Source organism: Odontesthes bonariensis, chromosome 16, assembly GCF_027942865.1.
Source record: "Odontesthes bonariensis isolate fOdoBon6 chromosome 16, fOdoBon6.hap1, whole genome shotgun sequence".
Classification (NCBI taxonomy): domain Eukaryota; kingdom Metazoa; phylum Chordata; class Actinopteri; order Atheriniformes; family Atherinopsidae; genus Odontesthes; species Odontesthes bonariensis.
The window spans coordinates 36,013,192-36,029,392 of record NC_134521.1 but is presented as its reverse complement, the minus strand read 5'-3'; the positions used below and the strand labels follow the sequence as shown (position 1 = coordinate 36,029,392).

Genomic DNA, 16,201 nt, shown 5'->3' with positions numbered 1-16,201 from the left:
CCCCCTTCCGTTGCTTGAAATTTTTTTTATTCTTGCTACATATTCTGTATTTCACTCTTTATTCCTATATGGTGTATTCACCTTCATTATATCATTATTATGCTCAATAAGGTAATAGGAGGAAAAAATAGGTGCATTTAAACTCAGCTCAACAATAAGAGTAAAATATTATGAATTTACCAAAATGGTGCCGTTTTATTTTGAATGAAGGTTTAAAGACTGTAGAAATATACTTTAAATATGCTGAACTTTGATTGTCTAATTACATAAATATGTACATCCAATGCATCGAGTTTATACACATTTTTTTCTCAATGATTAGTGAATTGTTAGCTTGGAACGCCAAAAATGAAAAATGTTAGGTTTGCATTTTTTCTTACGTACGTGGTTTCCAACAAAAGTGCAGTGTTATAGTGGTGTAATATACCGCTACGTCAGCTGTTCGCCCACCACAGCTTAAAAGAGTTGGTACACAAAATACCTAAAGCACAGGAAATACCCTTCATCAAAGTAAAATGCAGTGCAGTGGTAAACGCTGCAGGTGTCAGTCCCCCTACTTACCATCAACACCGTGTTCCATACAGTCTTCTGCGCCGTGTACAGATTGAACAAAGACATCATGAAAAACAGGACCCAAGAGGACCAATGAACGCTTAACTGAAAATTCGCGAGAAAATTGTTGTCCAATCAGAGCGCGCAAACTTGGGGCTTCACTGTGATTGACACAAGAGATTAGCGAATAGGAAAATTAGAAGCCACTTAGGGGCGTTTCCAGGAAGAGAGCAGTAACACTTTCCTGTAATGGCGGACCAGGCAGAGAACGAGACTATCGGGTTCAACGACAACAGGTCTGTTAACATCGATTACAATCTTCAAATGAATACAAGCTGAATATATTTTATAGAACACAAGCCGAAATTTCATATGCAGTTGGTCGGTGGTGGTTTGCATTGAGACTTTGTGAAATACAGTATGAGTTACTTGTGAATGTAGCCACGCGAGCTAACTAGCTCTGGGCTAACTAGCTTATGTTCCCAGGCGGCTCGCCTCGCCTCTCGTTGCACGCGGTAAACAGACACTTTTCCCACCTTACTGGGCTGTATACCTCACATGCCCCCTACTTTCCGTTTATACAGTACCCATATGAACAAATAACAGCCAGCCAATTCGCTATGACACTTTCAATTGGTAAGCAGCAGCACACCCTCAATATTTTGAATGGATTAGCCTCTATTAGCTTAGTTAGCAAGAAAAGGCTTTCTCTGGTTGATTTTGTTTTGGATTATGTTTACGTACACTATCAACAGAAGAGTTCAACTTGTAAATGCAAGGGGAAATGCATGACTTAAAGCAAAGAAAGCCATAACACCTGCAGGCGCCCTGGTCAAGTGTCTGAATGCAGCATGAAGAACGGGTTTCAGAAACTCCTTTACAGTCGTCAACAAAAACTCAGCACCGCAACAAAGAAACGGATGCACGTACATGCAGCTTATTTACAAAGATTGTTCAACACTATTATTCATTGCTCCTTCCACAGTAAACTTATATCCCTGCTCCAGCAGCAGTTGTACTGCTGCTATTACTCTCTCTGATTATGGGGAGGTGAAAAACCTCTGCAGTTTAATAAGCTGTTGATTCTAAACAACACCACTGTATTCATATGATACTGATCTAATGTTCTGACTGTTTGCAGTAGTTTTGTTAGTAACCAAACCTTCCAAATAATTTTTCCTTTGATGGTCACTCATTTCTTTGTCACCACTGACAGAGAATGTGAAGTTGCTGTCGGACATAGATTTGTTTGGATGCCCTAAAGTGTTCCTGCTTGCTCTGAGGGTTTCTTTTAAGTGCACAGACCCTCAATTATGACTTCAACATCATATTTTTACACTCCCAACTGCCGGATCAATGTCTTAAATCATGTCCCTGTCCATTTCTTCTCTGTGTAACCAATAGATAAACATATCTGTCCACTTAAAGCTAAACACATTTATGATGGATTTCAAGATTAAAATATATATTGACTTCCACAACATATGACTTTAAAATAAACACAGTGCAGTGTGTATTTGGAAGTATTATGACTTGTTTAATAAACTGTCCAAAAAAAGGGGGCCAGATTTTGGAACGATGTTGGTTTATAAATCCGTAGATCTTTCATGTAGCGGCGTGATGGGCTGGGCGATATAACAAAAAAATGTATCATGATATAATTTGAGATGACATCGTCTCAACTTTTTTGCCAACTACTTCGACAGTCTGGGGAAAGTTCTCCCTCTGTCTAACCCCGACTTTCGTGGCTCTCTTCAGCTACTTTTGTCCTACATTTCTGCCCAGTTTCCTTCCTCAGCCAGCTGATGCTCATTGTAATTCACACAGGTGGCTATGTAGATAGATTGACTGTAAATGTAATCGCAGTCTGCTTTTACAATCGTTTTATCGTCCAGCCCTGATAGAATTATTACCAGTAACTTTCATCTTTCTTTGCTTTTTGCTTTTTTCATCTCGCCCCTTCTTAGTCCACTTTAGCCAACGTAAAACTTAACCAGCCCGAAGTAATGGAAGAGCCAATCTTGCATGATGGTGCTCCCATCTCAGCATGCACTGCGTCACCTACCTCCACATCCTCTATAAACTTTGAATCTTATAAGGGAAAAATTCAAGTCTTCCTGTCCAAGAATCTGTTAAATAGCAGCTAATTATGTAGCATTAGACTTACTCATAGTTGGGTCATTAAAGATTTATTTCGCATGTGTTTGACTTATTGCGCTTCACTTAATTGTAACCCAGTCTTGTTTTGCTGTTGTAGAATGGCGCAGCAGGCAGTGCGGTTCCGCAGCCCTGCTCCAGCACCAGCGCCTGTCCAGACTCCAGTGTTACGAGGCCCCCCACCACTACTTAGGCCACCACCGCCTCCTTTTGGAATGATGAGGGGACCCCCACCAAGACCACCATTTGCACGTCCACCCTTTGACCCCAACATGCCGCCCATCCCACCACCGGGAGCCATGCCGCCACCCATTGGACCTCCTCATCTTCAGGTGACTGGTTTCTCATTTGTGTGGGAGTTTATTGTTCTGTTACAACACCAACTATCCAGAATTTCTTTAAAAATGGAACCAGATACTTAACAGTGAGGTGTCACAGCAGAGAAGAGGAGTCACAGAGATATATAGCATAAGCTAACTTTGTAAAGGAAAAGATCCCCTCATTTGAAGAATCCTGATTTGTTTTTGTTGTTTGAAGCCAGTGTGTTGAGTTAGCTTCTTAATGAGACAACTTTTAGCTTGACTAGGTTTATTTAAATGCATCTCAACTAACAAATAAATCGTGCAACATAATTAACGAAAACAAATCAGAAAATGTTACTGGTACTATACTTAATGCATTTGTTTGTTAGTGTGTTTATAGAAGTTAAACCAGTCATTGTTCCAAAGTAATGTCCGTGAACTGGTGTATGTCACAAGTTTGTCTTCTGGATTAGAGTAATGTTAAAAATGCCTCAACGATGGATCAGAACAAGCACATAGAAAGAGAAGAAGAGAGTCACTTTCTCAACAAAGATGTAATCCAGAGTATGTTTTTCATTGTGGATTAATAGTACAGCTATTAGGCAAAAAGAACGCTTTGGCCCTTTCATGTTTTTCAACATATGTCATCAGTATTGGCTCTCAGAATGAGACACAATAGGGCAGGTTTTACAATCCACCATAATTGATTCTTATATACAAGGCAATTCCCCTTTAATTTTTACTTAATTGATGCGCAAATTCATCAGGAACCATCTGCTTCTGACAAAGTACTTCACTGAGTATCTGACCCAGCACTTTTCTGTACTCTGCACAGTCATGGTTTGTACTCTGATTAGGTCATTTCGGTCCCCAGTGTAACTTCATGTGGTTTTATAACAAAATGCTTGGTGTGTTTGTTTTTTTTTCCCTGCAGAGACCTCCATTCCTTCCCCCTCCCGTTGGTAACCTACCACCTCCTCCGGGGATGCTGTTTCCTCCAGGGATGCCCCCTGTTCCTACATCTGGAAACCCTGCACTCAACCCTGCAGAGGAGATCTGGGTAGAGAACAAGACGCCAGAGGGAAAGGTAAGATGAAAGTGCAGTGTCCGCTCATAACAATTCCTTACAATAGTTTATCAATGAAGTCAATTGTTTAATTGAATTTAAGCAACATGTGTTGCCTTAAGGAGCCATAGGCATAGTAAATCCTATATTTAATGTATTCAACACTGAATTGGATTAAGATGAACAACAATGCTGCTCATTGCATTATTAAAGATAAAATCCTGTGCCATTGGTGTCATTCTTTTTTTATTGCCCCCTCCACAGGCATATTACTACAATGCCCGGACCAGAGAATCAGCATGGAGTAAACCAGAAGGTGTGAAGATCATCCAGCAGTCTGAACTTAACCCCCTTCTTGTTGCGGGGGCTGCAGGTTCAGGTGCAAGTGTGGGGGTGACTGCGGCTGTCAGCTCAAGCAGTGGCAACACGACAGCCAGCACAGCGGCTGCAGCCTCCTCCACTCAGGCGCCATCCTCAACCCCGTCTCGCACACACACCTCCAGTCCGGACTCAATCACCACCCTTTCACCCTCAGTGAGCATTGCAGGTAAAAGCTGCACTTTTTAATATCAACATAAAGTACTCAGGCTTCCACAAACTCAAACTCAAATACTTTTTTTTCCTTTCAGCCACCATTGTAGCAGACCTCGCCCCTGTTCCCGCAGTGACCTCAACTGTTTCTGTGTCGCCAGTCACCGTGGTGACTGTTTCCACGGTGCCATCACCTGTAACGGCGGTTCAGACCATGCCTCTGCTGCCGGCAGCCCTGCCTCACAGTGTGGCCCAGCCCACCGCAGCCATACCTGCCTTCCCCCCTGTCATGGTGCCACCTTTCAGGGTGCCTTTGCCCGGCATGCACATCCCTCTACCAGGTGAGAATGGCAACGATAATTTAAGAGCTGCGGTTTATACTTTATTGCAGATTTGTTGTTCAGACTCCTCTGGGCAAATCTTTACTGTGTTTTGTCCTATGAAGTCTGGAAATGTTCCTGTGTGGCTCACTGTAATAGCACCCTACAGTGGAGCATATTTCACTTATACGTGAGGGAATGATGTGTGAAAAATTATTTTGATATGCTGTTTAACAGCTGCAGGGACACAGTGTTTGGACAGTAGCTTCTCATTCGTTAGCCAGTGCTGCCACTTGGTTCAAATTAATGTTTTAAGACTAATGAGATCAAGTTTTAAGTCTCTGGAAAGGCTGACTCGTTATTATGAGTGCACGTATTTACTACACGAGGACAGCAAGCATACTCTGGTTCCAGTCCCTTATTTTTAATGAGTTAGTTTAATTCTGAATTGAAAAAAAGATCATTCACATTGTAAATATAATCAGTTCTTTATGGATTAAGTGATGAATTAAGTATGGGGCAATGTCTCAGTAAGACGGCTGTTTTTTGTTGTTAGTCAAATCCCTTTTTTAGAGGTTTTTTTAGACCCTAACCCTTCTCCAAAGAAGTGAATAAATCTTAGGATAGACCGTAAAATGTATCTATGCTAATTTCTAACATCTTTTGATACACAACACATTCATAAACATGAGCAGAAACTTGGTAACTACTTTCATAATGATGTTTGAGTGAGGCCAAGCAGACAAACTCTTACATACCTTGGCAGCTGATGTTTGGTGTCTTGCTGTACTCAACCAGATGCTTACTTGTCCGTTGTTCTTGCAGGTGTAGCAATGATGCAGATAGTAGGTGCACCGTGTGTAAAGGCAGGCCCCAGCACCAACGGTAAACACCCAGCCGCTCGCCTCTCAGATCCACAGTAGATGGCATGGTAGTGAATGATGTCTACATGCGTTATACGGTATCTATGGGGACTCTTACAGGGGCATGGGTTCCACTGCTGTGAACATGATTCATTCGGTGTACAGTGGTGACCTTTCTGCCTTTCCAACTGACACAAGTTGAAAATGCTGCTCGATTGTTCTCATCCTTAATGTTGTACTAAATGGAGGAACATACAGCATTTTTTACTGGGTGGATAGCTAAAAAACTACTCACCACCGAGCTAATTACAGATGTTTTTGTTCCTCAGGCAGTCATGAGTATATTTGGCTCTCACTAAAAGATAAATCCACTTGCTTGCGCGTTGTCCCCAGGATCCGGTCAGGAACTGTCAGACGTCTTGTTTTTATCTTTTTTACTTTCATCTAAATATTTAAATTGGGGCATGTTGCTGGTTGGTAGGAACAGTCAATTTGTAGCCATGCGATAGTAGAAGGCCATCTTGATTAACACTACCTGCTGTTTCTTAGTAGCATTTAGGCCGTGTAACACATGTTGTGGTCATGTGGTTGTCGTCTTTTGTGGCATGGTCGTGGGTGTGTGGCCACGTCTTGTTTGTTTATGTATGTATGTAGCCTGTGTCCACTGTCAATTGGTTGTTGAAGATTTAAAATGTGTTTATTTTTGAGCAGATTCTTCCACAGTTTTTCTCATGAATACTTTGATCCTGTTTGTTTGTTTTTTTGCCTCATCAAGTCATCTTTTTCTGCTTGATGATCAAACAAATACAAGAGCCCAATCGATGTACATGTTTAGGAGTAGATAAATTCTGCTACTGATGGGTCAGTCAACACTGACTTACTGCACATTACTTATCTTGAAAGAGGAAAATGGGTGAGAGGGTCATTGTTTACCTTTCCAGCAAATTATTTTGGAAAGAATAGAGCAACTTGAATTAAAAACACAGCTTGACTCTACATCACCTTCTGCTCAGTGATGATCTCTGCTACATATGCAGCAAACAGCACTCAGAGTATTCTAAAGAATAGAGCTTCAGCCTCTGTGCTGGAAACACTGGCCTATGACAAAGGTATGGTGCTCCTTTTCTTTTGAAGATCATCGAGTAGTGATCATCTAGCCCTTCAAAGCCGTTCAACAAGGGCTTGGGGGGCCGTTTGGATGACAAGATGACCACTTCTCATTGATCCCTAGAAGAAAAGGGGCACATTACCTCTGCAAAATGTGGGTTACGGTCAAAGTTAGGATTGGGATTCAGTCTATGTGGTGATGACGTTTCTAAACTACAGATAAACAACACACACTCTGCTTAAAGGGATAATCCGGAGTAAAATGCACTTTAGATCAATTTACGGGATGTTGGGAGTACATACGTTGAGTTGACATCAAAATCATGTCATTCGGATGTGTTTTGAGAATTTCGATTTGACCGTTTTTAGCCAAAAGTCGTTAGCCTGGAAGTCAGAGGGGCATATCATGTCACCGCTACAAAACGCTATTTTTATACCTCTTCTACTGCTCCAAACAACATAACACTTACGTGGTAGTGAGTAGAGGGTCCCTAAAGCCAAACCGAAGTGTCCCGAGGTCTTCATGTGGTCGGATATAAGCCGCTTTCGGACAGAGCCGTTCTAAGAACGCAGTTATCAGAACTGTCCTACTCGAATTTCGTTCTGATAACTGTCCTTCTGTTTCAGTCTGCATTCGCACATGAGTCGGGATCTGATAGGGACTGATGCGCCGCCGTCTGCGTCAGTGACGTGGTACGTTAGCCGTTTAGCACCACATTCAACAACAAAACAGAACCCGGTAAAAGTAATTAGAGAAGAAAAAACACCACCAAGAAGCTAATATGGAGAGCGGGGAGGCCACCGTGTTCATGGTCTGCATGATGGTGATATTAATCATGGACGATCACATCGGGCGTCTAACATGGAGGCTGGAAGAGCTCACAGAGAGAGTCAGGAGATACTTTTTCATTTCATGAAGGAAGAAAGGAGAGCAGAGCGCCGCAGACAAAGGAGACAAGTGTAAGTTTAACTTATTAAACACCCGCCGGTTGTGTCTGTGTCGTATGAGGAAACATTTCAGCCATGATAGCATGACATGGGGCGTAGCTACCGACCACCACACACCTCCGTCAGATGCGTTCTATAGAACCATGAAAAGACCCGACCTCGGAGAAGGAGCTAAATAGTTATAGGAACTAAGGGAGAAAGCCCCGAGTTCCTGTATGTCCGAACACGGGAGAAAACGGCCCCGCGGATTAAAAGGTTATTAGAACTGCCAAAGGTTCCTACAGTCCGAAAGCGGCTATAGAGTCCAGAATGAATTTAATCAAGCCAGTACCTTTCCGGAAATGTTGCTGCTGCAGCTGCCGCTTAAGACCGTGGTGAAGTTGGTTTGATATTGGATATTCGACAGATATTCACAATAAGGAAATACGGTGTCTTTTTTTTTCAAACCAACTTCACCACTGTCTTAAGCGGCAGCTGCAGCAGCAACATTTCCGGAAAGGTACTGGCTTGATTAAATTCATTCTGGACTCTATATCCGACCACATGAAGACCTCGGGACACTTCGGTTTGGCTTTAGGGACCCTCTACTCACTACCACGTAATTGTTATGTTGTTTGGAGCTGTAGAAGAGGTATAAAAATAGCGTTTCGTAGCGGTGACATGATATGCCCCTCTGACTTCCAGGCTAACGACTTTTGGCTAAAAACGGTCAAATCGAAATTCTCAAAACACATCCGAATGACATGATTTTGATGTCAACTCAACGTATGTACTCCCAACATCCCGTAAATTGATCTAAAGTGCATTTTACTCCGGATTATCCCTTTAATGCCCGAAAAATAATGTCCAGATGAAAGATAACAGGCATTTCCCTCATACACTAGTTTTCTATTTGCATTGATTTCTTTTAAAAGGTCAACATTTGGGTCACACCAACGTTTCTCGTGACAGGTTGGAAAGAATCAAATCATAGGCAGGATTAGGGTTTGTGTTTAGGCACCAAAATGTCAATCTTTTCTTAATAAATCGGTGCAAAATAGTCTTTGAACATGAACATTACAGCTTACGGTTTCTGCATTATATTTTTCTTTTTTTTCATGTTGTCAAGTTGGCACAAGAGAAGAACATCAGTATCAATATATCTGTAAGATGCAGGAAGCTTTTATTAAATTTTCAATTGAAAGTAAGCAACTTGAAATTTGATCTGAGGCAGGCTGTGCAGTGGAACTCGTTTCAGAAGGAAAAATGAACTAACTGTAGTCTGTCTGTCTTGTCTCTGACCAACAACAGGCATGCTCCCTGGTATGGGCCCGCCTTTGGTCTCCATGATGCATCCCCAGCTGTCACTTTCAGCAGCCCCTGCCTCCATGGCCGGATCACTGCAGCTCCCCGAGTGGTCAGAGTACAAAACAGCTGATGGCAAAACTTACTACTACAACAACCGCACACTGGAGTCCACCTGGGAGAAGCCATTTGCCCTCATAGAGAAAGGTAGGCACTGAGGTGGTGGAACAACCATTCGTGTAGGGCTGGGCGATATATCGATATTTAAGATATATCGATATATTTTTAAATAAGATATGGAATTAGACCATATCGCATATATCGATATAGTTCAAATATCGGAAACAGGTAATCTCAAGCTGATGTTTAAAAACGTTTTTCTTAAACTGAGCACTTTATTATGTTATCTCTTTATATATAAATGCTGCCCATTTTATTTTATAGGCCAATTTTATTTAAGATATTTTTTTTATTTAAATGTGCACCTTACGGAGCTTTGTTATACAGTGTTTATGTTTACATTTTATAGTGAGTTTTCAATAAATCTACTCGTATTTGGCTTTGACTTTGACTGAGCATTTCATTTCACAGCTCTCACTTTGCAGAAAAAATATCGGGATATATATCGTATATCGATATTCAACCTAAATATATCGGGATATGACTTTTGGTCCTTATCGCCCAGCCCTACATTCGTGTGAGAAAGTTTCCCTCAATTGAAATATCAATAAATATCAAAAATATCACCCCATTTAGCATAATTGCACCCTACTCTCCGACATCAGCTTCCTGAATGTTTTTTCATCCAGTTTCTTCTATTGCAGGATGTTTGAGGGATTTTCTTGCATGTGCTGCCAGTTTGAAACACGCCCAACTTCTCAGTCGAAATCAAATCTAAGTGACCGGGACTATCCCTCATTTCTCCCGTTGTGTTATAGCTTGATTTGCTAGTACAGTCTCTGTGACTGCAGAAAGCGCTTTGACACCCACAGGAGTTTTCTGGAGACTTCTTTTTGCTTCAGTCTGATCCACGGCTGAAGCTGCAGCTGCAGCCAGTTCTGCATAAAATTCAAAGATCTCAACACAATGACGGCACACTTATAAGAGCAATCTTTTAAATTTATCAGTGAGAAGTAAAACACCCACTAAATGATCTCTGACTCCTAATTTCATGATGAGAACCCGTGATTTTTTTTCCCCCTTTTTTAAAAAAAACTATTTATTTATTCTTTTTTTCTTCTTTCAAATAATGAAAAAACCCACCAGATGCTAGTTTCATGTCCAATTTAAATGTACCACTTTAATTACAGGATATGGCTGCAAAGAAGGTTTCTGTGTTTTCTGATGTTTTTGTGGGGAACGCTTCTTCATCTGGCGTTTGCTTGGTTTGCGAGCCGAATTCACCAGAAAGACCACGTTTAGTTCCCTGATAGTTTATGTGCTGCGCATCTCTGTTCCCAGAAAAAGAAGCGGAAAAGATCAGAGAACGTCTTGCCCAGGAGGAAGCCGAGGCGATGGCGATGGAGGATGAGGAAAACAAAACCGAAAACACTAATAATGAGAGAGAGGTAGGTGAACGTGAGAGTTACCCATTTACCTGGGGGGAAGGGAAAAATAATGCAATGATTGTGATACAAGACAGCACTCACAAACCATGTTAGTGGTAAATTTGTTATTGATAATGTGTCAGGATGGAAGATGAGCTATAAAGTCAATAATAATAAACAATAACAATTTGCTGTGCCCAAGCCTCAGTGTTGGAGAATAAAGGAGCTCAGAGCAGATATTCACTTTAAAGCTGCTCAGAGTTCAGTTTTTGTCCTCTATGCTAGGTTTCCAGTCATGTTGATACAGTTCAATAAATCACTATTTCACTTATTTCCTCTTGGGATGGATTAAGACTGTCACACAATCCTGTAAAATGTAATTCTATAGATGATGGGGAATGGTTGATGAGTTTAGAGAAACTTTAATAACCAACATTCTTGCCCATTTTTTGGAGGAGCCTAAAGAAGAAGAGATGACAGAAGAAGAAAAGGCAGCTCAGAAAGCCAGACCCATAGCCACCAACCCAATCCCTGGCACACCCTGGTATGCATCCCATGTAATATCCCACATTATCACTCTACTTAAGTGCAAAAACGCACTGCTGATAATATGCTGTCTGTCTTCTCCTTTTAATCAGGTGTGTTGTATGGACGGGCGATGATCGTGTGTTTTTCTACAACCCGACAACACGGCTGTCCATGTGGGACCGTCCCGAGGAGTTGGTTGGTCGAGCTGATGTTGACAAGCACATCCAGGAGCCGCCGCACAAGAGAGGCCTGGAGGATAGCAAGAAGATCGGTGTGGACAAGCACACACTGGCATACACTCACCGATTTCAGTTTTTTACAATAAACGGGCCATTTCTTATAAATGGTGTTAAGATCAGAGTGTACTATGCTGCGTTTTACTGTAGTCTGTATTCATTTCCCCCTTTTTGTTCATGCACAGGTGTCAGTGTCAAGGAGGAGCCAGAGATATCCATCGCTACTGAAGATAATCAGGACGAGGAGCCGAGCAAAGCTAAAAAAAGAAAGTAAGTTTGCCCGTACTGCTAAAAGAAAAATCAAGCCTCCATAACCCCGTGTTGTCCTTTTCCTGCATCGAACCTTTAGTTGACCTTTAATTCCCAGACCGCCTCTTGATCTTGTGATCTTTGTGATTTCATCCTGACAGGAAGGAGGACACGAAAGAAGCAGATTCAGAGAAGGAAGCAGCTATGGAGGCAGAGCTCCGAGCCGCCAGAGAAAGGGCTATAGTGCCACTGGAGGCCAGGATGACCCAGTTCAGAGAAATGTTGCTGGAGAGAGGGGTAACAGAAGTTCTATCCTGAAAATGAACCCTTAAGTCATTGGGTTGTTGTTCTTATGCAGTGTTTAGTACAGTGTTGCTACACTGGACGTCTTACATAAGTTATCATCTTAATACCAGTGTCTCCTCTCATGCCTGCAGGTGTCTGCATTCTCAACTTGGGACAAAGAGCTTCACAAGATAGTGTTTGACCCACGTTACCTTCTGCTCAACCCAAAAGAGAGGAAACAGGTTCGGCTTTGCCATTTCTAAATCTATTTCTCTGTCTTCTTATAATTGTGATCCCGTACAAGGCTGGAGAGTCTTTCAGTCACGATCCTGTGATCTGGTCTTCCTCAGGTTTTTGATCAGTATGTGAAGACGCGAGCAGAGGAGGAGAGGAAGGAGAAGAAGAACAAACTGATGCAGGCCAAAGATGAGTTCAGGAGGATGATGGAGGAGGGGAAGCTCACACCAAGGTAAAGAAACAAGCTCCATTTTCTGCTGCTGCTTCATGAGAAAGGTTTTAAAGGCCTTTATTTGTGACCTGCTGACATTCCTTAAGGTGGATGTGGATAGTTTTCTGTGTCAGTAGAGTATTAACAGATTGTTTGAGATGATTTTGCTTTGCAATAAATATAATACTGATTTATTATCATTGCTTTTTAGCCTTATTTGCTGTCATTATTTCTAAATCTTTGCAGAACAACATTTAGTGAATTTGCTCTGAAGCACGGCAGAGATCCACGATTTAAGACCATAGAGAAGATGAAGGACAGGGAGGCCATCTTCGTGGAATTCATCACCGCCATGAGGAAAAGGGAGAAGGAGGACTCCAAAAGCAGAGGAGAGAAGGTATCATTCACATACCTAAAACCCGGGCTCTGCTTTACCTCTCATGTAGTACTTTACTGCCGACTGGCAAAAAGTTGGAGCTGAAGGTGGGACTAAAGCACACACTTCTGCTGCGTTCCCTGTAAATCTGTCAGTCGGTCAGAAGATTCACAGCAGGACTTTCTGCCTTTGGTACTTTGAATTATTTCTTCTGCTGTTTGACCACCTAAATATGAAGGTCTACAGACAGAAGTGTTTTTAAATTGTTAGCCTCAGTTTAATCTGTTTAATCTCTGTCAAGTCCTTCAAATGCAATCTGAAAGCTTTCCAAAGTGAGACGCATCTATTTTTTTTTTTTTTTTCCACACTCTAACCCCTGTTGGTCTCATCTGTTTTGTAGAACACATGTAGCTATACACGTCTATCTCTGCTCTCACACAGTTGAACTGTTATGTTCCTTTCTGCCAGATTTCAGAGTGAAACTTCTCCATGACTCAGGCATTTTACACACAAATGGCCTTTTTATGTTTAAGGTTAATAAGATTTTTAGATACATTTGTATGAAAGAGTTTGTGTTCATGCAAAGACGGTATGATGAGGAGCTGAAATACCTTTTTTAATTACTTTTCTGTCTGAAGAATCAGATAAACGGCCGTGTCCCCCTTTCTTGTAGCAAGCAGCACGGGTTGGTTGGTAGGTGAAGCTGATTTTATAGCGCCCTCTGGTGGCTGGCTGCTAATGTCTGTCAAGCTTTCAAGACCTCTGCAGGCTCCTTTTGCTGTGCTGACCTGTCTGAGCGGGTCATTTGTGTTCCACCGTCCACAGGAGTGCCGCCCACAGTTTTGTACAGATGTTATAAAGTCTGATGTGTCTGTTTGCTTGCAGGTAAAGCAAGACTTTTTTGATCTGCTAAGTGATCAGCACATAGAGGGAAGTCAGCGGTGGAGCAAAGTGAAAGAGAGGCTGGAGACAGACCCACGATACAAGGCTGTGGAGAGCTCTGCACTCAGAGAGGAACTTTTCAAACAGTACATGGAGAAACAGGCCAAGGTAGGAGCAGCTCTGAGTGGAGGAAGATCTCAGCATTTATGTTTCCGACCCATCCGTGATTATGATATCACAGAACGCTCTGTAATAGTTTAATAGTTCTTCAAATTGCATGAAATGGCAAACAGAATTCACAGAGAAAACTGTCCCACCCAACAGAGCATCGACATTGACAAGGAAAGAGAGCTGGAGCGGCAGGCGCGCATTGAGGCCAGCCTCAGAGAGAGGGAGCGGGAGGTGCAGAAGGCCCGATCAGAACAGACCAAAGAGATCGACCGAGAAAGGGAGCAGCACAAAAGGGAAGAGGCCATCCAGCATTTCAAAGCACTCATGTCTGATATGGTGAGAGGCTCTTCAGCTTGAAACACTGATGAAAACACAGGTCACATTTCAATTTTCATTTCATCCTAATTAATAGAAATTGTTTTGGTAAGACATAATATCCGTGTTCAAGTAGAGTGACTTTGACTGAAGATAAAAAGTGATATTTCCCTCTGCATTAAGACATTTCTACCCACTCCTCAGGTACGCTCTTCAGACGCAACATGGTCAGACACCCGCCGCAATCTGCGTAAGGACCATCGCTGGGAGTCTGCATCTCTGCTGGAGCGAGAGGAGAAGGAGAAGCTGTTCAACGAACATGTAGAAGCACTGGCAAAGAAGAAGAAAGAGCATTTCAGACAGCTGCTGGATGAGACCAGCATGGTAAGAAGTGGTTAGGATGAATGACCGGGGCAGCAGCTTCGGGGCAGCAGCTTCGGGGCAGCAGCTTCGGGGCAGCAGCTTCGGGGCAGCAGCTTCGGGGCAGCAGCTTCAGCACATCACATATGGATGAGCATATTGTCCTGTGTGTATGTTATAGATCACTCTGACAACGACATGGAAAGAGGTGAAGAAGGTCATCAAGGAAGACCCTCGCTGTATAAAGTTCTCCTCCAGTGACAGAGTAAGACAATCTGATTCTAGATCTTCAACTAATTTGGATTTTAATGATGTTGTAACATTCATGTAGGGGATATATATATATATATATATATATATATAAAAAAAAAACTGTTATATCTCATATGTTAATCATTCATTGCAGAAAAGACAGCGAGAGTTTGAAGACTACATTAAAGACAAATATATTACCGCCAAGGCTGACTTCAGGACCCTGCTAAAGGAGACAAAGTTCATTACTTACAGGTCTGTACACTCCACACAGATTGTTTTACTGCACAGAAGTTCATCAGACAATACCTAACCAGACAGAACCAGTAGATATTCTAACCTGCTATATTAAAAGTTCCAGGTGGCCGTTTATTCTTGAACTACTTTAGATATTTGTTCTGAGAAATGTTGACTATCTAAAGCTGATGGCTGGAGAAGTCGTTTAAATAGAAGTTTATGGAGTGAAATTAGTTTTCTTTATCTTTTTGTGTGTTAAAGTTGAACATTTCTGTTGATCTGTGGGTGATAAATCTTCATTTTGTGAAATGTATGGACCCTGGTTTGTTTTAACTGCTGTGAAGTCTACAAATATCCATTAAAATGATCTGCCTGTCTTTCTTCTTCCAGGTCGAGAAAGCTGATCCAAGAGTCGGAGCAGCATCTGAAAGATGTGGAGAAGATCCTTCAGAACGACAAGCGGTACCTCGTTCTGGAGTGCGTCCCCGAGGAGCGCAGGAAGCTCATCATGTTCTACATCGAAGACTTAGACCGCCGTGGACCACCGCCTCCACCCACCGCCTCTGAGCCCACTCGACGCTCTACTAAGTGACCAATCACATAACCTTCTCGGCCAATGCCCTACTCCTCCTAGCCCTCCATTTGGCCAGAGCATGACCTCCCCTCAGCATCCCCTGAACCCCGGCCTCCTGGCCCACGACTGCCCTTGCAGTGTTATTGCTGGGGGTTATATTGCTTAGAGATGTACCATAGAGATAAACGGTTGAGGTCTCTGTGTTATGTCACCTCTTAGCCCTGAAGTAGCCCTGCATTTAAGGCAACAGCAGGGATCAGAGGTTACCTGATCTCAAGGTGACCTATGACCTCTCACCTCTGACAGACCACATAAGAGGGAGAGGGAAGTGATGAGGCGGCTGCCCGAGCAGCTACACAGGTGTAAGATAGCTGATGTAAATGAAGATGAGAGTGCGAGACGTTGTGCGTATGCGTATGAGTGTGATGCACGCATGTTTGAGTATGTGTGCATTTGTTTGAGGCGTCCTTAAGCCTTACAGCTCCACTGTGCCAGTCATTGTTTCAGCGGCCCAGTGTGAATGTTAGTTTGAGCTCAGTGGTTTACTCCGATGTCGCAGCAGTTTCTCTGTTGAATGAAATAAAGGCAACTTCCACTGTTTTTCAACATTA

The 16,201-nt window shown here is 42.4% G+C and overlaps 1 protein-coding gene across 3 annotated transcripts; it reads left to right on the top strand.

Annotated features, from left to right (window-relative positions):
* Positions 1–771: 771 nt before the first annotated feature.
* tcerg1b (transcription elongation regulator 1b (CA150)) lies at positions 772–16,201 on the top strand. 3 transcript variants are annotated; one of them, XM_075486990.1, is made up of 21 exons: positions 772–848; positions 2,810–3,041; positions 3,946–4,098; positions 4,342–4,624; positions 4,707–4,949; positions 5,754–5,813; positions 9,137–9,337; positions 10,592–10,698; positions 11,136–11,221; positions 11,316–11,476; positions 11,627–11,711; positions 11,852–11,987; positions 12,128–12,217; positions 12,326–12,444; positions 12,670–12,820; positions 13,685–13,849; positions 14,006–14,188; positions 14,372–14,551; positions 14,709–14,792; positions 14,934–15,034; positions 15,407–16,201. In XM_075486990.1, exons 1-21 carry the CDS (start codon positions 802–804, stop codon positions 15,606–15,608), a joined length of 3,069 nt encoding a protein of 1,022 aa, XP_075343105.1. In that variant the 5' UTR covers positions 772–801; the 3' UTR covers positions 15,609–16,201. The 3 variants fall into 3 exon arrangements, with proteins under 3 accessions (XP_075343105.1, XP_075343104.1, XP_075343106.1); XM_075486989.1 differs by having other exon boundaries at positions 11,133–11,221; XM_075486991.1 differs by lacking the exon at positions 5,754–5,813 and having other exon boundaries at positions 11,133–11,221.